This window comes from Citrus clementina, unplaced genomic scaffold, assembly GCF_000493195.1.
Source record: "Citrus clementina cultivar Clemenules unplaced genomic scaffold, Citrus_clementina_v1.0 scaffold_3, whole genome shotgun sequence".
NCBI classification, from domain to species: Eukaryota; Viridiplantae; Streptophyta; class Magnoliopsida; order Sapindales; family Rutaceae; genus Citrus; species Citrus x clementina.
In genome coordinates, this window is record NW_006262339.1 from 6,526,461 (window position 1) to 6,552,311 (window position 25,851).

Consider the following 25,851-nt stretch of genomic DNA (forward strand, 5'->3'; position numbering starts at 1 on the left):
TCCCAAGTTGTGCCGTGCGGCCTTAGGCGCCAAATCACACTCTCTTAACCCTAAGTTAGCATTGCACACTCCGAACGTTGCTGGATTCAAAAGTCGAAATGAGTATTCACACAAACTCGCTCAAGATGGGAGGAAAGAACTCTTATTGCTCAAAAAAAAGCTTACAATGCTTTGTGTGCTGGAACTTGTGTGTTTCTAGTGTGTCTTGAACCAAACGATGCCCCTCCTATTTATAGAGTACAAGAAAATGTCTAGATGGTGTCCTAGAACCATCTCAACGACCACCTAACTCATTAATTACATGAAAATATTTACAAGAGCCTCCATGTTTTTAGAACCTTCTTGGGCCAAGGCTTGCTTGGGCCATGGTACTATGTAGGGATAAGACGTTGGCCAAAGCATAATAAACCCCATCCATACACCTTTAAATGTGAGAAGCAAGATGTTTCTTTTTTTCTTTTTCTTTTTTGAATCACTGATATATATTACGCTATTTATATTTAAACAGACATATATAAGGATCACCTAGATCAAGTTCTATTGTCAAGTAACCCAAATTTCTATTTTCAAAAGTATTGGAGGGATATTTGCTCCACCCACAAACTGGGGGGAGATATCTATCTCTATCCAATTTTAATGTAAACTAATTAATATATAGATGTATAGGTTAAGAAAATATGCAGATAAATATCTATAGATGAATAAGCTACATAGTGCCACAGGAAAAAAAATTACCTGTAAATATGTGAAAACATGCTGAGACGATTGGCTAGAGCCAATAGTATTTTAAAATGCAATAACTCATTCAGCTAAATGATTGCTGATCAAAGTCATAGCGTGAGAATTACTCTGCAAACTTCGGCGAGAAATGGAATGGTCACATAGTCATGCTTTTAACCTCCATTGCTTCAAGAGAGAGATGTCAAAATCTACTGAACATAAAAGAAATGGAGTTTGACTTATATGATACCCAACAGATTTTATAAAATCAATAAAAATCAACTTCACAATTAAAATAATCGAAGGAAAAACAACAGAGCATGATCATTATTCTATCTTTGCACCACGTAAACTATAATGAATGGGCTGTACAAGAAGAGACATACGCAACCAAGACTCCAAGAGAAGATGCTCAAACATTGACAGAAAACTGAAATAAATAGTTCCAAAATAAACTTGAATCAGCTAAGCCAGGTTTCATCAAATCCAATTTCAATGAAATTATCTAGGAAAAATATCCACTGACCACCTGATTTTTCACACTTTATCAAAAATACACAAATTTTTTTTTTTTTGGCAATAATCTACTTAAAGTTTACAAAGTTATCATTGTTCCACTTCCGTCATAACTTCCTTAGAATATTGCTGACATCAAAGGGTTAAAATTGTCATTTGAAGTAAACACACTAAAACGATGACGGATTCCTCTTACAAAAACGGCCACCAACTGCTGGTGCGTTGCTGGTGCCCTAAATGCACAGATCGAACAAAAAAAAAATAGAGATAAAAACACAAAACATACTCAAATCAAAATTTCAAGAACCCAAATCATGTCATGGATAATATTTGAAGGATTACTGTCGTTGGGCATCATAGCAGCAATGATAACAATTGCGGGAAATGCGCAGTATCACATCCACAAAGCCGCTCACGAATGCTCGAAGCACGTCGGTAATGATATGTGGGCCGTCGCGATGGAGAGAAGGGACAAGAAGATTATGGAATAGCTCTTCAATGCTTCCTCCAATTAGATGTTGTCTCGCCTGTCTAGAAGCTTTACTTATGAAGATTCAAGCATATGCAATATGTTCATTTTCTTATCTTTTGTATGTGAATCTTTTTTTTTTTTTTGAAAAGAAAGTATACCTTTCAATATATTAACTGGAAAGAATAAACATGATGTCTGTTGGAAATTCATCCAACCAAATTACAGTTTCGTTCCTTTGCAGGGCTAACTTAGCCAAAGCATGAGCTATACCATTCCAAGTTCTAAGGACATGCTGAGCTTTGAAATTATGAAAAGTCTTCTGCTTTTCCAGAATTTCAGAGATCACCAAAAAAACTTCAGACATATTGCTTGACTTCTTGTTAACGAGCTCAACAACTTCTAAAGAGTCAGATTCAACAACTCCATTAGTAACTCCAATGCTTGATGCAACCTGCAAACCCCACTCCATGGCTGCAGCTTCAGCCATTACTACACTACCAAAATACTTAGAGGTCTTAACAACAGCAGCTTTACACTTGTCATCCGAGTCTCTAATCACCACCCCAAGGCCTGTCACTTATTTCTCAGCATCCACTGCAGCATCCACATTAATTTTTAGCCAGTCTCTTGGGGGAGGGCACCACTGTTTCTGCTCCACTGCCCTCTGACTTGCAACATAATTTGTTTCAGGCTGTTTGACTTTCCTAAACGACTCTATAACAGATTCTGCCCGAGCCACTGCTCTGGTTGAATTCTCTTTTTTGCCCTCAAACAACCATTTGTTTCTCGCATTCCAAATAGCCCAAAGTAATGCAGCCACTAAGGCCCCTTCTATATTGGCATTCAGTTGAGGCAAGACTTGTAATAACCCAATTATGTCCTGGTTGTGCTCCCTTTGTGGATCCACTGTTATTTGAGAAGCTTTCCAAATCTTCTTTGCCATTTTGCACTCTATCAGAGCATGAGAAGTGGATTCCATCTTGCAGCAGCAAATTTGGCAAGTTGACTCCTGAAGAATTCTTCTCTTCCATAAGTTTCCAGCAGTTGGCAAAAGGTCATGGGCTGCTCTCCACAAGAAAATTTTAATCTTTTCTGGTATTGAAAGTTTCCAGATAACATTCCATTGACACCTGGTTGAGCAACTTGGCTTGTCTGGGAACTTCATCTGCATAGCCACTTGGTAGCCGCTTTTGACAGAATATTGGCCTCTTTTATCATAGTGCCATATCAGTTGATCATCATGTGGCCTTCTCGGCAAAAGGATTTGAGAGATAGCTTTTGCATCTTCTGCTCTGAAGTGATCACATATCAGTTTTTCTTTCCAATGTTGCTCGTTGTCAATTAACTCTGCCACTGTTGTGTCTGGAGCCATTGTTGGGGCTGAAATTGGCCTGAAGGTTGAGGGTCTGGGAATCCAATTACTTTTGTACACCTTTACATTTTCCCCATTGCCAATTCTCCACCTAGACCCTTGTTGGATCACTTGCCTCCCCCACAACACACTTCTCCAAATAAAAGATGGTTTTGACCCCAATCTTGCATTCATAAACCCCTCGTGCTTAAAGTACCTAGCTTTCAAGACTTTTGCCACCAGTGAGTTTGGAGACTGCATAATTCTCCACCCTTGTTTAGCAACTAAAGCTTGATTGAAACTTGATAAGTCTCGGAACCCCAATCCACCCCTCACCTTTGCATAACTCATTCTCTCCCATTTCGCCCAGTGAATACCTTTCTTCTGCCGATCAGTTCCCCACCAGAATTTGGCCACTGCTTTTTGGATATCCTCACAAATCCCTATGGGGATTTTAAAAACAATCTAGGCAGGGAAGAAGGAGGTGTTCTTCTTAACATTTGTTATCTAATTTATTTATTTATTATATATTTTAAAGATTTTTTATAATTATTTATTTTTAAGATTTTTTTATAATTATTTATTTTATATGCAACTTCTATTATCTATTTATTTATTATTATTTTAAGATTTTTATTTGATAGTTAATTATTGTTTTTAAGATTTTTTTTATAATTACCCCTTTGTAACTAAAAGTCTTGTTTTTAACTTGGATAAAATAGTTATTTTAAGTTTTATGGATAAAATAGTCATTTAATGAGTATTCCATTAAATACCCTAACGGTGTTATAACATGAGTGGAGTGGTGATACACCTTGTAAACTTCAGGTGAATTGTTGCAAAAAAAAAAAAAAATTATATATTTTTGATAAAGTGCGAAAAATCAGGTGGTCGTGTGGATATTGTTCCAATTATCTAAACCTGAGAAACCTTAAGTTTGTGCCTTCAGGAAACTTAAGAATCAAATGACGGTGATCAATTATCCGTGCTTTGAGTTCTAACCTTTGTAACTCTATTTACCTTCATCCAAGTACAAATTTAACACATCAGCAAATCACTCAAATATTAAAAAGCAAATGGCATGAATACTCGACATCGAATCCCAGTTTCACAAAATCAACCAAATGTAAAATTTTGTGCAATACGGAACTACGTTAATAAGCATCAGCAAATCAGATTTAGATCTAAAGAAACTGTAAGATACGAACCACACATTGTTGAACACTGAGCTGAAACTTCGATAAAATACGAACTTCTTGTCCGTACACATCTGATATCCGATTAGCTGAAGATAACAAATTTCACAGAGAAATGAATTCATTGAAGAGGATTTTAAATGTAACTAAAAACGAGGCGGTCGAATACAGCAGCAATGCATATCAAATGTAAAAGTGTAGGTGCCGATCGACCAAAATAAAGTGTGATGAAATATTCAATACATTGGTAAAATAATAAAATTTCCTCAAGAATAGAAAATTATGTGCATAAAGGAGGTAAACACTCATAAACCACAATTATGACAAGTAGATTGCATGTTATTTTCTTTTTTATCTTTCTTCATAGAGTGGGGATGCAAGAGAAACCTATAGCACTCCATTCACAGAGCATGTTAGGAGACCTCCATCAGTTGGTTGCTGGACACGGTATAGATTCAGGCATCAACAATGGATCCCAAAAAAATAAAATTGAAAATTGTCAAATATTGCTTGTTCAAGCATACAAGTAAAATGGATTCTTGATCAGCACTCTGCTAAGATCTAAGATACCATATTTATAGTCCAAGCAAAAATATGAACAGGTATGTTCCCACTAGTGGGCAAGAAATCTTTATTATCTATAAAAAATCATAGCATTGCCGATGGCAGACAGAAGAGTTTCTATAGTAATTACCGAACATTATTATTAAAGAAAAAAAGAGAAAAGATAAAGGGTCTATTAAATACAACAATGAAGGAAACTTTGGTTCGAGCTTTCTGATCAATTTCTATTCTGTATACGCTCAATCTTACCGGTCCAAACTCTCTCTTTCATTGAGTGCAATTTTTCTAAGTTCTTTAACAGGAATTTTAACTTCTTCGAATCAATTGGTTCTTACAATTGGTACAGATTAAAACCCAATTGGGCAGCCAAGAGTTTTCTAACTAGTGTCTACATCTGTGATAGTTTTTTCCTTCGAATTTTGTTAACATATTACAATTTCGGGTAAAATAGGGAGTCAAGACCAATCCGAAAGGAATAAAAGCACCTTCTCATGTAGCGATATCAAAAAGATGCTGAATGCTGGAGCAACGGAACCAAACAACTTATCAAGGTTTCACCGGGGGCATCGTTGCCTTTTGTCTGTTCCATTTTCTTCTTGTCCTTACTTACTTATTTAGTAGCACACAAAAAGATCTGTAAAAATTCCCCATCCATTAAATCCATAACAAGGTACCCGTCTGGCTTAAAAGCTACAAATTGGACTAGACGTGGACTTGGTCATATCATTCAAGTGGTAATTTAGAATATACAAACAAGACAAGAGTGGCAAGTCAATCAGTGCAACATTATCGTTTATATAAATTTTTTTTTCAAAAAAATAATCTTACAAACAGTAACCTTTTGCCGTCTCCTAAGTACTCTTGCAAATGGAATTATACAACCCACAATTTCTGAACAGGCTAGACTACAGTGTTCCAGTAGCAGTGCTTAACTCTAACTGACAGACTTATGTGCAGCAACCGGCCAAGTTTCAGTCATTCAGCTATATATATAGTTGATTGAGCAAACCTTTGGTAGCCACAAAAAAATCCTGACAATGTGCTCCTACTTCACAAAGAGTACTGCATTGCTAACAAAGATGGCTGCCACTGCTTTCATCTTTCTCACTCTCTTGTTCATCTTCCATTTTAAGAAAGCTCATGGAACTGATCAAGTTTCATCTGTTACTGAAAGAAGCAATTTACAAACTTACATTGTCAGTGTCCAGCAGCCAGAAGGCAGCGATCTTGCTGAATCGGAATATGTAGAGAACTGGCATAGGTCTTTTCTGCCATATAGCTTGGAAAGCTCAGACGTGCAGCAACGCCCATTTTATTCATACAAAAATGTGATCAGTGGTTTTGCGGCAAAACTTACCGAGGAGGAAGTGCAAGACATGAAAAAGAAAAATGGTTTTGTTTCAGCACGTCCAGAGAGGAAGGTAAGGCTCCAGACAACACACTCGCCCAGCTTTTTGGGGTTGCACCAGGGGATGGGAGTATGGAAAGAATCAAACTTTGGAAAGGGAGTGATAATTGGAATACTGGATGGTGGAATTAATCCAGATCACCCATCGTTCAGTGATGAAGGAATGCCACCCCCGCCAGCAAAATGGAAAGGACGGTGTGACTTTTCAACCTGCAACAACAAACTTATAGGAGCAAGGACTTTCAATATTGAAGGTAATGTGAAGGGAACTGAACCGCCCATTGATGTAGACGGCCATGGAACTCATGTAGCAGGCACAGCTGCTGGTGCATTTGTAAAGAATGCTGAATCGCTTGGAAATGCCAAAGGCACAGCAGTAGGGATGGCACCTTATGCTCACCTAGCAATTTACAAAGTATGCTTTGGAGGCGATGTAGATTGCACTGAGAGTGATTTACTCGCGGGGCTTGATGCAGCCATTGAGGATGGCGTTGATGTCCTCTCCATTTCAATCGGTGGAGGTTCAGTTCCATTTTTCAACGACAGCATAGCAGTAGGTTCTTTTGCAGCAATACAAAAGGGAATATTTGTAAGCTGTGCAGCTGGAAATTCCGGCCCTTTCAACAGTACAATCTCTAATGAAGCCCCATGGATTCTCACAGTTGGAGCAAGCACCCTAGATAGGAGCATTGTAGCAACAGCAAAGCTTGGGAACAGAGAAGAATTTGATGGTGAATCCGTTTTCCAGCCCAAGGACTTCCCTCAGACGCCGTTGCCTCTTGTCTATGCTGGCATGAATGGTAAACCAGAGTCTGCATTTTGCGGAAATGGATCCCTCAGTGGTATTGATGTGAAAGGCAAGGTAGTTCTGTGTGAACGAGGTGGGGGCATTGCAAGAATTTTCAAAGGGGAACAAGTGAAAAATGCTGGTGGTGCTGCCATGATTCTCATGAATGATGAACCTAATGCCTTCAGTGTTATAGCTGATCCTCATGTTCTTCCAGCAACACATGTCAGCAACGATGCTGGACTGAAGATCAAATCCTACATCAATTCAACAGCAACACCTATGGCAACAATCATCTTTAAAGGAACAGTTATCGGAAACTCCCTAGCTCCCACAGTTGTTTCCTTCTCCTCAAGAGGTCCCAATTTGGCTAGCCCTGGTATCTTGAAGCCAGATATTATCGGGCCTGGTTTGAGCATTCTAGCAGCTTGGTTTGAACCACTTGACTTTAATACAAATCCAAAATCCATTTTCAACATAATGTCCGGCACATCAATGGCATGTCCTCACCTAAGTGGTATTGCAGCCCTGCTCAAGAGCTCTCATCCTTATTGGTCACCAGCTGCCATTAAATCTGCTTTAATGACCACCGCTGATCTCTTGAATATGAACGGTGAACGCATAGTTGATGAAACACTTCGCCCGGCAGATATCTTTGCCATTGGTGCAGGCCATGTTAATCCATCGAGGGCAAATGATCCAGGATTAGTCTATGATATCCAACCAGATGATTACATTCCTTACCTATGTGGTCTGGGATACAGCGATAAGGAAGTTGGGATTCTTGTGCACAGGCCAGTCGTGTGTTCAGGTATAGGAAAAATACCCGAGGCCCAACTAAACTATCCTTCATTTTCTGTCACACTGGGGCCAGCTCAGACCTTCACAAGGACAGTGACAAATGTTGGTCAGGTGTATTCATCTTATGCCGTCAATGTTGTTGCACCACAAGGGGTTGTTGTGAGTGTGAAACCCAGCAAGCTTTACTTCTCGAAAGTGAACCAGAAGGCAACATACTCTGTGACATTCACTCGTTCTGGGTCAGGTTACACATCCGGTCAATTTGCTCAAGGTTATATAACTTGGGTTTCAGCCAAGTACTCTGTACGAAGTCCAATCTCTGTAAGGTTGCAGTAAGAAATAGATTTTACTCAAGAGTGGGAAAAGCAATGACTTGCATTGTCATTGAATAAAGTGCTCCTGAAACTGCAACAAAACGTGATTACCATCTTTTCATCTCATTGTTTTTATATTTCCGAGTAAATTGTTTGAAGTTTTGGGTATACTATACTAATTTCAAATGAGCAAAGTAGCAACGTACATAGAATTTTCAGTGCACCCCGAAAAAACTTTGTCAATCATTCATCCAACTATAAGGAACATAAAAGCAATGGTGTGAAGAAAAATTAACATCCAATGAGGTTGCAAAAGTTGGTGAAAAAAGACAACTGTTAACATATAAGTAGAAAATGAACAACTCATATTTCAACACTGGCACTGGGATTGTTATATATATACATATGTGCAAAGTTTTGTTTGCTCAAGGACATATGCAAAAATTGTTTTTTACCGTTTCCCCCCCCTCTAGAATACTATTTTCAACAGATTCGCTCCCTCTAGTGAGCAAAAAATGTCCTTTCCATATTGTAAATTGTTTGAGGGAAATACTCCGACGAGACCAGACGTGATGAGCAGATGTTTGGTGGCAGAAGTCTGCGAGCAGGTGTGTCCTGTAAGAGCCAGGTAGCAGGGAAACAGGGGCAGGAATATCCTGCTCATCCATGAGCACGTCATCTGCGAGGCCAATTTCCTGTAAGAAGCATAAAGCCATTCCTGCTGTATTATTGCTAAGGGTTGATTCGAGGAGACCCGGTCAACGACAGTTGGCGAGGCATGCTCTCCAGCCCGAGAATCTAGGCACGAAGGCCACGCAACCACCCACGACTACGGAAATGGAGAATCCACGTTCGAGAGGTGGGAGGATAACAGACGTAGACTGCGGAAAACTGGGATTCAGAGGAAGCCTATAAAAAGGTAGCCAACGAAGGTAAAATGGTTAGCGATTTTGAGATTAGAAGGGAGATAAAGAAATTCTAAAGAAGAGAAAACTACCCAAAAGCCATAAGATCTGTGGCAAGCATTCCCTGAACCTTCATATCTAACTTGAGCGTCAAAGGGTTTGCGCCGGGAAAACAACCGGCGTACTCTGACTTGTCTGTGTGCGCAGGAACCTCTGGAGAAGAAACTTTACGAGGAGAGATCCTGGTCGTGGTGAAGTTGATCGAACAGAGACCCTGGTCGTAGAACGAGGAGAACCAGAATCTCGCATCAACATTTTGGCGCCGTCTGTGGGGAGCTGATCAAAAAGCTTCTGTTGATAGCAAGAAGAGGAGTGAAGCAAGTGAAAAGCAATGGAGACAGGAGGAAGTAGTGCACAAGGGGGTGATATGAGGCTTAACGATTCCATGACTCTGAGAGAGATAGCCAGTGAAGCATGGGAAAAAGCCATGTTCGACCGGATGGAACGGATGGAAAAACAGATGGAGACCCTGACAACCATCCTGCATGAGTTGCGAAGTGAACGAAGGGTAACCCAGGAGGAAAGGATGAGAGTTGGGGAAGTGGCTCCAGGTCCCGAGAGTACGAGGAGAAGTCAAACCACCGGGAGATTTGGTGGTGAGAGAGGTAACATACCTCTGCGGGGAGAATTCCGTAGAGAGGAAGAGCAATCCCCGGCAAGACAGATTTTTGACGAGGACGACGGGGTGGCAAATGCAGAGGAAACAGAGTTGAGGCAACACTTGCTTGATGTGGAGCAAGAGAGGGATCAGGTTGCAGCACGTGACCCTAGTCGTGCAGTGCAGCTGGAGGAGGAAGTGCGCAGACTAGCGCAGATAATTGACGACATGCAAGGAAGGAGCAGAGCTCCTGGTTGGAGGATAATGCTGGACGGAGAATTACCGCTCGCAGCAGAGATCATGAGGGCAATTATTCCGAGAGATTTCCGCCTCCCAGACCTTAGATACTCGGGAAGAACTGATCCTCTGGTGCACATAGAGCGCTTCAACGACATAACTGGGGTACAAGGATTATCTCAATCCCAAAGGTGCAGGGTGTTCCTACTATCCCTTGAGGGACGTGCACGAGAATGGTACATGAAACTTTCTCGGGGCAGCATTAAAACCTTCGAGCAGATGTGCCAGGAATTTGCAGAGCAGTTTAGTGGGGCAATGGCACCATAAGATGACATGATGGAGCTGAAAAGCATGAAACATGGGGAGCAAGAAACCATTCAGGAATTCATCAAGAGGTTTCATCGTGCTGTCCTCGACTTGGGAGCCTTCAACCACCCTCAGGCGTTAAGGGGATTGAAAGAAGGGGTGAAGATAGGAAGGTTGTGGTACAACTTGAGAAGCCCAGTTATTCAGACGTACGCGGCCGTATGCGAGCAGGCTAAAAGAGACATTGAGATTGAAGAGGAGAAGGCAGCACGGATTAAGACAGACCAGTTAGAAGGGTTGGGGAGGAAAGAGAAGAAAGCATTACCGGGGAATGGCCCGATCAGGAGGAGGGACCACCAGGCCTCGGGTAGTGGAGCAGGAGGTCGGGTAACTGCTTACCAACCTCATCAGAGGCCACCACAGTATCAGCGCAGCAGGGCGCAACCTCCTCGTTCCCCAGCTAGGGAGCCTTGGAGAATGCATGATTCGGCATATGGTGGCCTCCATCAACATTCCCACAGTAGCAGAGGGAGCAGACCAGAAGTACTGCTACCGCCCCCAACTCAGAACGGAGCAAACAGAGAAAGAGCAGTGCACCTGATCGACCAGAACCAGGATTATGGGCGGTATACTTCCTTGAAGATGTCCCTGGATGAGGTGTACGAGGCCATAAAGGATCAAGGGTTGCTGTACCTCCCTACCCCAATAACGAAGCTGCCCAGCAGGAGGGATAGGGGGCGCTATTGTAAGTTCCATGGCACTCATAGCCACACCACAGCAGATTGTAGGGATATCAAGACCCAGGTTGAAGATTTGGTGAGAAATCGATATCTGGACGAGTTTATAGATGGGACATTCCCAATGGCAGCCTCGACCAGCGAAAGGGAGCAGAGTGACAGGAACTCGAGGCGCGAGCAGCCTGCAGTAAGGGTGATAGCTGGGGGCCCAACATTGGCCGGAGATTCCAACAGGTCGAGGAAGAATTACGCTAGATACGCCATGACCAGCAAAGATGTATTCTTCAACACCCCAACAGCCAAACGTGCAAGAGTCAGGCAAGTGCCAATCATGTGGACAGATGAGGATGAAAAAGGGATTCTATACCCCCACGAGGATGCTTTGGTCATCAAGGCCACTGTTGCCAGCAAGAAGTTTGACAGGATACTGGTTGACACAGGGAGCTCAGTTGATGTGTTGTTTAAGTCAACCCTGGAGGAGATGAGAATAGCAGACCTGAAGTTGGATTACACCAATACCTCCTTGAAGGGGTTTGGAGGAGGAAAATTGGTCCATCTGGGCGTGGTCGAACTGTCTATCACGATTGGGAGCTCCCCGACAGAAAGGACAATGATACTGAATTTTGTGGTGGTTGATGAAGAGGGTCCTTACCAGATAATCCTAGGTCGGCCGTTTCTGAGGATGAGCAAAGCAGTACTGTCCAACCATTATCTTGCTCTCAAGTACCGGGTGAATGGGGTAGTTGGAGTGGTACGAGGAGACCAGAGAATCGCACGAAACTGTTACTCCTCGGCAGCAAGGGAATCGATGCAGATAACATCCCTTGATACCCGAGTGGAAGCCAGGAATGGCAGCTAGTTGGACCCGGAGTTTACAAGCTGGTTCGCGAGGATGGCCACGAGGTGAAACGCCCATGGAGCGCGGCACACCCCAGGAAATATTTTTAGTAAGACTTGTTCATATTTTAAAGTTATTTCTGCCCGTGCCTGTTGTTTTCTATTTTTTATTTCTTATTTCAAAGCAATCTCATGTAAGCCGAATTCAATAATAAATGAATCAATGAGGAGTTTCAGCCAACTGTACTGTTCAAGAAATTATCCAAGGCATGCAAAGGCTCGACAAAGTCTCAAAGCCTGTTTATGGCGAGACCAGAAGCCAAGCGTGCCAGGATCTGCTCGGCCACGAGAAGGCTAGCAGAATCCCAAGCTTTGAAGAAAATACCTAAGGCATGCAAAGGCTCGACAAGTCTCAAAGCCTGTTTATGGTGAGACCAGAAGCCAAGCGTGCCAGGATCGGCTCGACCACGAGAAGGCGAGCAGAATCCCAATCCTTGAAGAATCAAAGGCATGCAAAGGCTCATTAAGTCTCAAAGCCTGTTTTATGGCGAGACAGAAGCCAACCGTGCCAGGATCTGCTCGACCACGAGAAGGCGAGCAGAATCCCAATCCTTGAAGAATCAAAGGCATGCAAAGGCTCATCAAGTCTCAAAGCCTGTTTTATGGCGAGACAGAAGCCAAGCGTGCCAGGATATGCTCGACCACGAGAAGGCGAGTAGAATCCCAATCTTTGAAGAATCAAAGGCATGCAAAGGCTCATCAAGTCTCAAAGCCTGTTTTATGGCGAGACAGAAGCCAACCGTGCCAGGATCTGCTCGACCACGAGAAAGCGAGCAGAATTCCAATCCTTGAAGAATCAAAGGCATGCAAAGGCTCATCAAGTCTCAAAGCCTGTTTTATGGCGAGACAGAAGCCAACCGTGCCAGGATCTGCTCGACCACGAGAAAGCGAGCAGAATCCCAATCCTTGAAGAATCAAAGGCATGCAAAGGCTCATCAAGTTTCAAAGCCTGTTTTATGGCGAGACAGAAGCCAAGCGTGCCAGGATCTGTTCGACCATGCGAAGGCGAGCAGAATCCCAAGCATTGAAGAATTTTCAAAGGCATGTGGCAAAACCATGTGCCAAGCCAGAACCTGCTCGACCAGACAAAGACGAGCAGATTCTCAAATGAAAAATAACTCATGATTACAACACAAGAAAGTAATCAAAAATATCTTTATTAATTTGTTAATAATTAATAGAGGAGATAATCTTCACAAACATTGTTCATTACAATACAAGAAATATATCAAGAAGATGGTGGATCAGTAAGCCGAGCAGCATCGGTTGGCTGGACCTCCTCAGGTGCAGGGGGGTATCACCAGTTGCGTCCGGGGGGGGTGCTCGCCTCGCCAACATCAGCAGGTACTGCACGAGGAGGAGAGTTTTCCTCCTCAATCACGATCGGCTCTACCCCTTCAGCGTCTTCCTTGGCCACCTCCTCGTCCATATGTTGAGCAACACCAGCTGCAAGGTCATCCATCTTCAGATCAGGGCGTTGCTTCCCGAGGACGGCCATGATGCAACGATAGGAATGCCGAAGTCCCTGGTCGTACTGGTTGTCAGCCTCCTTCTCTAAGTTCTTGACCCGAACTCGGTGGGAATCACGGAGAGATTCGAGCTGAGCCTCATACATAGCCTTCTGCCTTTGAAGATCCTCCTTGACCTTGGTCAGCTCCTTCTCGAGGCCTTTTCCAGTCCCACGCGACCAAGAACTGCTAAGTTTCTACTACTGGTCCATTACATTACCCAACACCACCGGTGTTTGAGGGAAATACTCCGACGAGACCAGACGTGATGAGCAGATGTTTGGTGGCAGAAGTCTGCGAGCAGGTGTGTCCTGTAAGAGCTAGGTAACAGGGAAACAGGGGTAAGAATATCCTGCTCATCCACGAGCACGTCATTTGCGAGGCCAATTTCCTGTAAGAAGCATAAAGCCATTCCTGTTGTATTCTTGCTAAGGGTTGATTCGAGGAGACCCCGTCAACGACAGTTGGCGAGGCATGCTCTCCAGCCCGAGAATCTAGGCACGAAGGCCACGCAACCACCCACGACTACGGAAATGAGGAATCCACGTTCGAGAGGTGGGAGGATAACGGACGTAGACTGCGGAAAACTAGGATTCAGAGGAAGCCTATAAAAAGGTAGCCAACGAAGGTAAAAGGGTTAGCGATTTTGAGATTAGAAGGGAGATAAAGAAATTCTAAAGAAGAGAAAACTACCCAAAAGCCATAAGATCTGTGGCAAGCGTTCCCCGAACCTTCATATCTAACTTGAGCGTCAGAGAGTTTGCGCCGGGAAAACAACCGGCGTACTCTGACTTGTCTGTGTGCGCAGGAACCTCTGGAGAAGAAGCTTTACGAGGAGAGATCCTGGTCGTGGTGAAGTTGATCGAGCAGAGACCCTGGTCGTAGAACGAGGAGAACCAGAATCTCGCATCAACATAAATCATGATTCTGTGAAACTACCAAAAATTACTGTAAATGATATGGTGGACTAACTAACTAGATTAATGCAAGTAAGAGAGCAAATGTTCTTTACCTTCTTGATCAATTTCTGTTGTATCAGTCATTTTAGAATAAAAATTTTGTTAAACTTTCTTTTTCACAGAGCAGGAAAAGGATCAGAAAACCCCGATTTGTTGCAAAAAAAATTTATTTTTTATTTAAGAAAAAATATTTTACAAGAATTTCTACTTCTATGGAATTATTATTTGCAGATGAGCAAACTTCGCCAAAAACTGTTACAATCCCAGTCGCATACTAACATTGCCAACATATCATCACTTCTCTGCCGGTGACAGAGAGCTTTAGGAGCCAACTTAACACTGTTTCAACTTAAGAATTTTAATTCATGAAGACTAGCCGGACAAACACTTCAACTCCAGACTCCAACTTGGGCACTAAAAGGAATTTTTTAGTTTCCATGAAACCGAAATGTTAGATAATAGCTAATGCGTAACTACTGTTATGCTAAAATAATTGCAGTTTCCATGGCCACCATAGGAGTCAAGACTCAAGACCTAACCAAAATGTAATGGCCGAGATGAGAGAACACATTGCATCCAACAATCATGAAATGAAAGAATCTTCTCAAGTATGGAAGCAGATACCACACAGATGCTGAATCCTGGAACAAGCAAGGAAAGATCTCACTGGGGCATCCATGCCTTTTTGTCTCAAGCACTCAAATAGATCAATAAAATCACCTCCCTGTTATTTTAAGTAATGCGTACTAGGGTAGCCGGCAGGCTTATTTTCAAGGGGAAAATAATAATAATAACAACAACAATACCTGCCAGGCTTAAAGACTACAATTTGATCGTATCTGGAACTGGTCTTATCTTTCAAGTGAGCGTTTAAAATAGACAAAACTAGACGAGCATGGCAAAGATAATCAGTGCCACGCCATCATCTAAATAAGAACTTACAAACCACATCCCTGTTGCTGTCCCTTAAGTACACTGACAAATGGAATTATACAGCCACAATTTCTGACTGATCCTGACCATAATATTCTAGTAGCACTTCTTAACTTTAACTGACAGACTTATATATAAGGTTGAGCAAGCCTTTCGCTGTAACAAAAAAACCTGACAATGTGCGCGAACTTCACAAAGAGCATTGCAATGCCAATAAAGATGGCTGCTACCAAGTACTGTACAAAGTGCAATCTCAGTCAGGTTTGGGTAAGATGCTGCTAGTAAGAGTAGGCAAGCCATGGCTTATGTCATCTTTGATCAGAACTCCTTGTCAGGAAGACTGGAAGCATCACAATTGCGTAACCTCTCATTTCTTTGTGCTTTCACCAACAACGTAGTAAAATGGTTGAACTTTCAACAAACAGGTCAGCAGCAAAAAGAGAACTTTTTTTTGGGGTCAGGCACAGATTCAACATATTCATCAATGTGCTGAACATAGAAGCAATACTGGTGGAGATTGGAAAGCAAAATCAACATCAAATAATGTAGCAAAAACGGGAGAAGAAGAAGTAAGAACTATATTGATGTCATATACATATAGTATGAGATTTTTTTTTTTTTTTGCCCCCTTGAATTGGAACACAAATTTCCATCCATTAATCCTCTCAATCCCATGGTTGGAATCTAAAGTCAAAAGTTAACATTTATTGTTGCTAATTCATCAATCCCTCGTAAAATTGAATGAAGTGAATCAATGGCCCAAATTTTTTGTCACCACTTTAAGTCAAAAGATTACTAACTATTTATGTGGATACGTGTGGGTGTGTGTGTATGCATGCCAGTCACATTACCCATGGATTGCAACATCAAACATTCACTTGAGCACAAACAGAAGTACGATTGGACACAGTGAAAGCAAGCAAGCAAAAAAAAAAAAAAAAAAAAGCTTCCAAACATTTTAAAAAATTCTCTCAATTTTCATTATCGTATACATGCAATAGATGAAAACTTATGCCAATTGTTTGATAATTTTTTTATAACACAAAAATCCAGCAAAAGCTTCGATCAGTTGTTCCAGAAATAGAATTAGTTAGAAAGCTATCAGATAACCTAACAGAACAAAAAATACCTAATTTATCTGTATCATCTAACCTTCTACCATGTTGAACATAAAGAAACTGTCCATAATTGATGTATAGGAGCAACCTCTCAAATCTGAGAAGGACCTCAAATGGTATTTAAGGAGGAATCATTCATATCATATTACCAATAAAATTATGGCTGTACAATGGTGTTGACCAACTGAATTGCATGTTGACTCATCAAGCAAAGCCAGGAGGGAAATCAGGGTCCTCATCACTGCCATCAACTGGCTGTCTGTGCTCCACTTCTTTAGAAAATCCAGCTGGACATGGGTGAAGAGGTTCTTCCTTGCTTTCTTCCACAGGTTCTTTATTGTAAGTCACAGGCACCTGCAGTCTGTCTTGGGGTTGCTTCTCATGATTGTTGTCATCATGATTACGGGGCAGAGAGAAACCCGGTGGTTCTTTTGGCTCATAATCAGATACTGTATCATCAACCTTACCGGATGAGAACGTAATGGGAGAATGACGGCCAGCTTCCTTTGTAACTGCCATCATACCAGAAGTAGATGAGTCTCCGACTCTAGTCCCTCCTGGATTCACTAATTTGTCATAGACAGTTTGCACTGTTTCCATAATTTCACTTTTCATGCCATCCTCCGATCTGATTATTTTCCATACACCATCAGACATCTGGCTCATTACTTTGCTTCTGACGGTTGCAGTCAGGATAAGACCATTAGCGAATTTTAAGAAAATGAGTATTAAAGGAATGAATTTTTTTTATGAATATTAAGTACCTTATACTAGAAAAAGAGGAAAACTCGCCCAACTAGCTTATACTATAAAAAGAGGAAAACTCACCCAACTTCCTCGTATATGGCATCAGAAAGTTGTCTAGGCTTCATATTTTCAGCACCTGCACGATTAAGTGCCGCTGACTGCTTCACTGCCGAAATAATATTGTTGCGCAACTCTTCCTGCAATTATTGCCTTCTTTAGGATTTCCCTTACATATTGGCTAAAAATAAATGCAAAACCCACAACAAAACCACAAGAAGGCTTCTAGAGAAACTACTTGAACTATCTTCTTTTTGTAAAATTCTGCATTCACTAGGAAAAGAGATGCTGGGCAACAAGGGCAAAGAAGTTTTTGGAAATTTCTCAAATAGGTTGAATGTTAAAGCAGCTCTAAGTATATATATATATACGGATATTGTTAGGATTAATCTAGTAAAACTATAGATAGATCAGAATCAATAAATGACTTGCCAAACAATTCTATATAAAACAAAATTTCATCATTTTCCTGGCGGGGAAGAGTTGTACTAACAGCAAGCATTGAAGAAAAAAACTCCAGAATTCAAACAAATAAAATTGACGAAGCATTCAATTTTTCAGATTTCTACCTCAATAGGAGGTGACAATGGAAGCATTATAAGATCCTCCAAAAAGAAAATACACTTGACCTCCCCCTCCCCCCCCCCCCCCCCCCCCAACAAAAAAAAAAATGCCAACTTTTCGGATTAGTATCCAAATTAACAGATTGAATTTTTCAGCATTCAACGGAGTTAAAGAGGAGTGCTTATCTAAGAGATATCATGTAACTCAATTAAAAGGCTTACATTTAAGTTATTTCACTTCCCTATTTTACGTAACTGAAGCTCTCTTTGCGTTCAAGTGCCACGTGACAAAGATAAATGTTGACGACGTGTGAAAAGCAAACTCAGTCACACATTACATCAGATAACAAGCAAACACTGTTGTTCCATCTTGGCCAACCACAAGACAGCAATTGGATATGAGACTAAATACGAAATCACTCATTCCCCAAATTAATAAATAGTAATCAACACAAACTACAGCCATAGTTTCTCCAAAACAATGTATAAATTGTTTCTATATCTGAATGCACCATTCAATTGAAATATCAAGTGATAATTAAAGCATAGCAAGACTAGAAACTAGATCCCTTCCCACCCACGTGAGCGGATTCGAACCACAGATCTCTTGTACCTCCCAGGAGAGGTTTTACCAGCTAAACTAACTGACACCCACAACTTTAATTATGAGGTAATTCGCAATTCCAAGTTCGCAATAATAATAATAATAATAATAATAATAATTGCTATTAAAAAGAAAAAGGTACTTTCATTTATGGTACCAGGATTCAAACCCTAAGAGATTGTGTGAAGAAATTAAGAATGTAAGAAAAGGTGGACTTACATCGTCCTTGAGTTTGCGAATGATCTTGAGACGAAGCCTGTCGAAGTCGCCGTCGTCTTTGAGTTTCGCAATCACCTCGTCTTTGCTAACTGTAACTGTTGCTCGGTTTCTGTTTTCAGTGCCTTTGTTTTCCATCGCTGTAAATTCTTACACTGAATTTGCTACTGTTGTCTATTCAAGCAGACACAGTAGTTGCCCTGCCTACGTGGAGTTGTCGCCCTCTTGTATTCCCATGTTATCTCCTTTTCTTTTCGTTTCTTTTTTTGTTCAGTTTTTTTTTTATAATATAAGAAATGGATTTAGCTGTAATATATTCATCGCCTTAATATATTTTAAACGAGAGAAAATTATCAAAAGGAAAGATTGAGTTTAATAACTAAACTAACTGTGTTTTCCAAAAATTAGAATGTCCTAGTCGGCATGTACTTTTGTGTGTTTTAAAAGTCATGTAGTCGGTGCTTTCTTCCTTTTTTTTTTTTTTTTTTCTTGAGAATTATTAAATTATTCTTGCTCATGGTGTGAAATTTTAATAGAGTTTCTGCACATGGCATTGGTTGCAACTAGAGCAGTGCTACTGCTGAGAGCTTTCGAGAATTAAATAAAAAAAAAAAATTATTTTGACAATTTAACTTAAGCTTACTTTATTTCGACAATTTTATTTTTTTTTTCTCTCACATAACAATATAATTATATAATATTATGGTACACTTAGGTTCTGTCTCAAATTAATTTAAAATAATTATATTTTAAAAGTTATAACACAAAAATATTTAATGAACACTAATTGCTATAATTTAAAAATTAAGTTAATATAATTTTATAATTATATAATAATTATAACTCTACTAATTTTATCCAAATTACTATTTAAAAATTTACAATATATTATTAATTTTTATTTTTTAATTTAAATATTTTTTCCACAAAACCCGTAATTTACAACACCTTAATACCAAACAAAATCTTACAAATGATGATATTTACGTCATGAAACCCAAACAAAATCTTACAAATGATAATATTTACGTCATGAAACAATATCTAGGATAGTGGTAAATATCAAATGATTACGTAATTGAGAATTTATTCTCAAATAATGTTTGATAATTGATAATTGATAATTGCTAAGGGGGCTGGGTGAGAAATCAACTAATCAGATCAAGCCGGCAAAAATGCTAACGCATTTAAGCATAAAAGAACAAACCAAATCAACTGTACTTGGTAAAACTTCTTACAGGCAAAACACAATTTAGAAGTTAGATTGTAACCTCAAATCTCGATTCCCAAACATGCACTTACCAGAGACCATTGAAAGAAGAATAAAGATAAATTCCCAAACATGTACCGCTTGAGTTACATACTTACGACATATTGAAAGTGTCATTCTTCCTCGAGGTCCTTTCTAAATAATCACTAACCAGAGACACTTGTCAAACGCAAGTGAACAAATTAACTATTTACATTCAGCTATCATTGACAGCATCATAGGCCAAACCAAGTTCGGGACATTATCTTAAGTCTAATCTCATTACTGCTACCTACCATAAGCATTTTTCACCCCCATCCTCTCTTAGAAAGGAGAAGGACAAAAAAGAGAAAAGATCAATGAAATAGAAACCTCAGCTGGGGCAGTACTGCCAATATAATCTATATACAAGTTGGTAACCACCCCTCTAGTAAGAACCAAAATATAAGTACAAGTAGTTTACAACATAACAACATAATCAGTCCCAAATGCAGGGATTAGAATAAATTGGCTTCACTGAATTACTGGCTTCACTGTTTTTAACCCACCATCACGAAGCCGGCATCGCAATACTGGTATCGCAATCATTTTTGGGACGACTGATGTGTCCTTTTCCGTGTGTGACGCTTATCCATTACAAAACTTGAATTTCTGCAAATGTTACCAACAAAAATTAATGGACATCTCTACCAAAACTGCAGTTCGGGCTCTCCACAATGAACTTAAATATTACACTTACGAATCATTGTCTTGCTTTTTACTTGATGACTCCCACATTGACCAAGATGGTCCACCCACCTGTCAAGAATGTTGAGCAGCTCAGCTTTGGACAGAATTTTATTACAAAGACAACTAGGTTACTAAAGGCTCAATACACTCCAGAAGTCAAGTAGGGTTAAGTCCCACAAATATCAGCCTTTATCGAGTGGCAAAGAAAAGAAACATTTTACAATAAAAAAAGGCATCAACCAGGCAATTGTTAACTCAGTATGACCTTTGACTATTCATATCAGAATCTAACCTCAACATGGTCTATTTGGCACCTAATGTTTAATGTTCTCTCCATGACCTATTTAGTAATCAAAATCCAAGGAAAGATGCATGTAGATGTTAATAGACTGTGTCAAGAGGAATTTTGGGATTTTAAAGAGCTGCCATAGGCTGTATTTATCCCACCACTCAAACACACTCATTCACCCTCCATCAGAATTGTGTACTTTCTCAAATCATCATGAATCTGCTAGTTACCATGGGAGCTACATTGATAACAATAGTATGAATGCATTATTGATGCTGTTATATACATAAATCATTTGCTTAAAACAAAGTGTAAGCAAATCAGAGAACTGTGCATACAAAAATGAAGTTTGACAACTGGACCTCGTCATCTAATTCTAAATGATTAGTCGTGCCAAAAATGCATTGTCATCACCTAATAAATTAGAACATGCAATATTCTTCTGGAAATATTATACAATATCATGAGCATACTGACAGGATGGCACAACTGCTTGATGCTTCTGCTATGGGCTTCCAGGTACTCTTCATATGACTGCAATAATGGATCAGGAGATCAAGAGTAAGTTATCCACCCAAGGGGAAAAAGCTAAGCATAAGCTTTTGCAAAAGGCAGTTCTTCGCTTCATCCTATTATCTACACAAATAAACTTTCATTTGCATAGTTAGGATTAAAAAATGCACCAAAACAATGCCACAACTTCCCTCCACTGTGTTCAAGCAGCACCAGATTATAATAGAGAATGCAAAACCAAAATTTTTGAAGTGGATCTACCGTGTTGTTAAGCTGTGAAGGGCTAAACTGGCTTGATTTATTGGCCCACACCTAGTAAAGAAGATATAAAAGGATCTTGACTGAAAATGCAAAACTTTCAGTCGATTTAAAGTAAGATCCAAATGCAATTTATTATTGTAATTTATAAATGAGGCTAACAAATATAATCATTGTATACACTATCACTGTCTGAAGGTAATTCATTATCTGTTCCAATCAAACCAGGCTAACAATGAATTGATACATGGCCAAGAAATGTCTGCTTAAAGCATAGTTTTTCAGGTATTAGTTACAATATATATGATAGAAAAAATACCATTTCCAAGTTTGAGAAGACAGGAACCAATACCATTTCAAGAAAATCATCCTCTGTTATTGTGCTGGCAAGAGGACTGTCTGCAGACAAACCCCAAAAATCATATCGAGAAGACAAATCACAATCCACTTGTAAATTACTGAGGTTTCCCTTGCGAGAATGATATATCCTAGAAAATTTTGATGACATAGAAGTGAAAGGCAAATTTTCAGCATCACCACCACATCTCTGTGCTAAATGAAAATTACTTGGTCCACCTTGATGTTGGTAGAGGAAGGAAGGATAAGGCATGGGTGTCTTTCCCAAAGGCACATGCAGTGGAGGCTTATGATATTCTTCATCTCCCAGAGAGCATGAAGGCTCTATACAAGGCCTCTTTGCAGGAAGATCATCCCTGTGGAAACTGTATTGGCATTAAGTCACGGTAAACTAAAGGGCTCAGGAAGTACATCTGGTGCAATACAAGATCATTCAGTGTGTAAGATGAAGATACCTTGTCTGAATGCCGTCCACATCATCCTTTCCATCAAGAAGGTCACAGAGAGCTTCCCCAATATCTTGGGGTAATTCCTAGGAAGAATACACAAACACAAGCATAAAATAGAGCTGCATTTAAGTTTGTAAGGATAAGAGTAAAAAGGAAAAACCAAAATGCAATATATAGACACCTGGCAATCTCTGCTAATTTTCACAGGTTTGTAGTCATTCAATGGATTCTTGAGATGAAGAGTCTTTTGGAAAGGTAAAGTATTTAATCGAAGCCATTTGACTTTAAAACTGCGTCCCCAAGGATTATTTTTACCATTTCCTTGACTCCAGACATTGTCTCGCCTCCACCCAACAGAAGACATCATTTGGGCATACCCTTGAAAGAAACCACTCATGTTGACACTAAATATAAGAATGACTTTACCAGAGTTCTGCAAAACAGGTGCACTGCTCTATAAAGCATTAAGATTGAGAAAAAGAGTACAATGCATCAAAATAAAAGGGATTCTTACATGAAAGGCTTCCTCCAAAATTGGTTCATTCATGACCTGAGTAGCCCAAATCTCCTTCTCGATTGATAGTTGGATATTTTGATGATTCAAACTCTTAATGATAAAATATCTTGTATTATACAATTTACCCTTTTTGTTGTCCGTAGAATTTTCCAACTGCCCATTAGAATGCCCTGCTTTTGCTTCTTTGGCCAGAGAGGGACAGCGATGCTCGTTAGCTTTGTAGCTTGAGCTCTCTGACAACAAAACTTCTTTAGTGACATGTACTATACATAATTTGACTTAGTTTTGCACTTTAATAACTAATCAAGCATATAGGACAAGCAAACAAGCATCCAATGTCAAATTTTACCCAGGATGTTGGACATTATTTTCAGACAATTTTCAAACAGAAGTTAATAGCATCAAAGTAAATGATTCACGGAGTCAAAACAGCACGAAGATACAGGTAACTCTGGCCACCAACTTACTCGTAAGAAGCACCCTAGAACTAAGTCTACAATTAGGACACTAATTTAAGATTAAAATTTTTTATATGGTCTGGTCATGTGCAAATACACAAACATGTATTGTAAAAAATTAATGAGAGTGCCTCCTAACACTTTAATAACTGGAGAATTCGTGCAATATTTTTATAACTGAAGAATTCGTGCAATATTTTTATAACTGAAGAATTCGTGCAATGCATCCAACAATCCAAGCAATATGGTGTGTTAGAGATGCTATACATATAGATAGTGATGCTTGAGGAAATGTTTCCACAGAGAAGTTTACACAATGAATTAATTTGAGTTCCTTTTATTTTAATTCTTTTGATAGGAAGCCAAAAGTATTTGTATTGAATGAAAAATAGATTCACAAAGAAGTGAAGAAGCAGTCCACATTTATTTGACTTTATGGGAGTCCATGAGATGCAGACATGGGTAAAGAATTTTACAGCTATGTTTATGTAATTCCAATTTTTATAATGTAGGACCTACAGAGATTTTTCTGCATAGAGGCATATGCATAAATTCAACAACTCCTTGACATTGAAGGAAAATTTCCACCTTATACTAAGGAAAAGGAAACTTTTAAGATGGTTTACAAAAACTAAAAAGTATAAAAAGAAAATTATGTGGAGAAAATACAAATAAATCGAGCATGTGTCTTTATTACCTGGATCATCTGAATTCCCCACATCATGTTTTTCAGTCACCGATGAATCGACCACAGAAGCATTTTCTTTAGCAGTATCAGACGACATATCCTTTTAATCTCCTACATCAGAATGCAGGAATATTTATTGAAGATACAATCCGAAAGTGTACATTCTAGCTCGGAGGTTAAAAAAAATATACATAAACACATATAAAAAATAAAAATACTTCTTATGATCATCAACAACTAACAACTGAATCAGAAATAACCATAAATCACATTAGAAGAAAATAAAAGATCAGTTACTAAGCAAAATAGAAGGAGATGGTAATAACATGAATATAGGTAGAAGGCCAGGCATATAATTTAATGAGAGATATTGACTTTAAGGATTCCAGTTTCCTAGAAAACTACTATATCGCAAATTAGTAAATTATACTCACTTGCTTGGACTTCATCACCTGCTAACAAGTATGTCAATTTACTTTAAACCTATTAAGATGATGTAAAGGCATGGGTTATGTGAGGAATCACTTAACCACATCCGTTTCGACTCTTTTACTGAGTTTTTGATTTCAGGAAAAAGCTTGACTAACAGCCTCTTTCTCGAGGTAGCACTTCACAAATACTGAAGAGCATAATGAAACTGATAATTCACTCAATCAACATATACCAATTACAACATATATTTCAGCAACCTACCAAAGCAATTCATTGCTTTCGCAATCCAGTGCTTAATATCTTCACTCTAAGTCAGTGCTAGGGCTTCTAATTTTCTAATTCTTCCAAGCATCTTATTCTGAAAGCTATTTGTTCCCATCTTTTTCACTTCAGTAAACTCACCAAGGCCAAATAGAAGTACGTTTACAACACTTAGGGGCATTTCAGATGCTCAAATAACTCCACCATCATTTAATCTCCGAAACAAGCAGGGAAGATACATCAAAACAACCATCCAAGAGAAACAATACGGTTCGTTCAAACAAGTAACAGATAATCAAAACGAAAACCACTTCCAAAATCTCTCAATTTTCCTTCTACCCCCACATTTTCTCAGCAAGCAACCATAAAATAGGCACAAACAAAACCCTAGATATCCTAAACAGTTAAATTGGAGTAAAACATGAGAAACACAAGCTACTACAAATGTATATGAACTAAAACCAGTGAGAAGATCTCAAGTAGAGTAATCACTTTAGAAAAGGAAAAGTTAAATCCTACCTTGTTTAGAATTTAGATAGGAGAGCGGAGTAGATAAGTGTTAAATGCTAATTAAGAAAAATACAAAGTGTGTTTATTTTGTTTCTGATTTTTTTATAAGCTCCGTACTCTGCTGCAGCCCACTTCAACGCTCAAGCCCTAGTTTCGCATCCACCAATTTCCCAAACGATCAACTTTGGATTTTATTTTTCATTTTCTCTTTTGTTTGTAAAGATTTTAATCAAATCATCATCAATTATCGTCCCGTTATTACAATTACCCGCTGGTCTTGAGAGGGTTCCACTGGAACGGACATGATTTGTTTCGAAATTTTGAAAGATCCACAGTGATGCCGACGCGTGGCACTGAACGCAGAGACTCTTCAGTCTTCATGCTGGCCTCTGCCCCACCAACTTTATCTCTTGTGAACTTGAATTCACGATCACGAAGAGAAATTTATCAACTGTGCTGATTTATTTTAAGGAAATCGGAAATTTTTTTTTTTAAAGCTAAATCTCAAAATTATTAATTTAGAGTAATGATGGAGATTATTTTAACTTATTTAGTTGTGTTTAGTCC

General features: G+C 39.4%; 3 protein-coding genes across 10 annotated transcripts; 1 reads left to right on the plus strand and 2 right to left on the minus strand.

Annotated features, from left to right (window-relative positions):
- Positions 1-5,898: 5,898 nt before the first annotated feature.
- Positions 5,899-8,151, plus strand: LOC18049142 (subtilisin-like protease SBT1.2). Its single transcript, XM_006440411.1, has one exon. It carries the CDS (start codon positions 5,899-5,901, stop codon positions 8,149-8,151), a length of 2,253 nt encoding a protein of 750 aa, XP_006440474.1.
- Positions 8,152-15,044: 6,893 nt separating this feature from the next.
- Positions 15,045-18,913, minus strand: LOC18049143. 3 transcript variants are annotated; one of them, XR_002906348.1, is made up of 4 exons: positions 18,578-18,912; positions 17,216-17,331; positions 16,537-17,063; positions 15,045-15,776 (listed from the first exon to the last, which is right to left on the minus strand). XR_002906348.1 is itself a non-coding variant. In XM_024187834.1 (3 exons), exons 1-3 carry the CDS (start codon positions 18,710-18,712, stop codon positions 16,592-16,594), a joined length of 675 nt encoding a protein of 224 aa, XP_024043602.1. In that variant the 5' UTR covers positions 18,713-18,913; the 3' UTR covers positions 16,236-16,591. The 3 variants fall into 3 exon arrangements, 2 of the variants coding, with proteins under 2 accessions (XP_024043602.1, XP_024043601.1); XM_024187834.1 differs by lacking the exon at positions 15,045-15,776 and having other exon boundaries at positions 16,236-17,015; positions 18,578-18,913; XM_024187833.1 differs by lacking the exon at positions 15,045-15,776 and having other exon boundaries at positions 16,237-17,063.
- A 975-nt stretch (positions 18,914-19,888) lies between these two features.
- LOC18049144 (YTH domain-containing protein 1) lies at positions 19,889-25,571 on the minus strand. 6 transcript variants are annotated; one of them, XM_024187832.1, is made up of 10 exons: positions 25,294-25,542; positions 24,091-24,192; positions 22,933-23,168; positions 22,600-22,872; positions 22,425-22,501; positions 22,189-22,334; positions 21,965-22,011; positions 21,319-21,375; positions 20,563-20,621; positions 19,889-20,474 (listed from the first exon to the last, which is right to left on the minus strand). In XM_024187832.1, exons 2-10 carry the CDS (start codon positions 24,176-24,178, stop codon positions 20,408-20,410), a joined length of 1,050 nt encoding a protein of 349 aa, XP_024043600.1. In that variant the 5' UTR covers positions 24,179-24,192; positions 25,294-25,542; the 3' UTR covers positions 19,889-20,407. The 6 variants fall into 6 exon arrangements, 5 of the variants coding, with proteins under 5 accessions (XP_024043600.1, XP_024043599.1, XP_024043597.1 ...); XM_024187831.1 differs by having other exon boundaries at positions 21,965-22,325; positions 25,294-25,546; XM_024187829.1 differs by having other exon boundaries at positions 21,965-22,334.
- Between the last annotated feature and the right edge of the window lie 280 nt (positions 25,572-25,851).

Coding starts and splice junctions, on each gene's coding strand:
- LOC18049142 (XM_006440411.1), top strand. CDS start 5,899: ATGGCTGCCACTGCTTTCATCTTTCTCACTCTCTTGTTCATCTTCCAT.
- LOC18049143 (XM_024187833.1), bottom strand. CDS start 18,712: ATGGAAAACAAAGGCACTGAAAACAGAAACCGAGCAACAGTTACAGTT. Junction 17,332..18,577: donor TTCGCAAACTCAAGGACGAT/GTAAGTCCACCT, acceptor CAATAATTGCAG/GAAGAGTTGCGCAACAATAT. Junction 17,064..17,215: donor GCCATATACGAGGAAGTTGG/GTGAGTTTTCCT, acceptor TGCAACCGTCAG/AAGCAAAGTAATGAGCCAGA.
- LOC18049144 (XM_024187829.1), bottom strand. CDS start 24,178: ATGTCGTCTGATACTGCTAAAGAAAATGCTTCTGTGGTCGATTCATCG. Junction 22,873..22,932: donor TTTTGGAGGAAGCCTTTCAT/GTAAGAATCCCT, acceptor AATGCTTTATAG/AGCAGTGCACCTGTTTTGCA. Junction 20,475..20,562: donor AAAAAGCAAGACAATGATTC/GTAAGTGTAATA, acceptor TAACATTTGCAG/AAATTCAAGTTTTGTAATGG.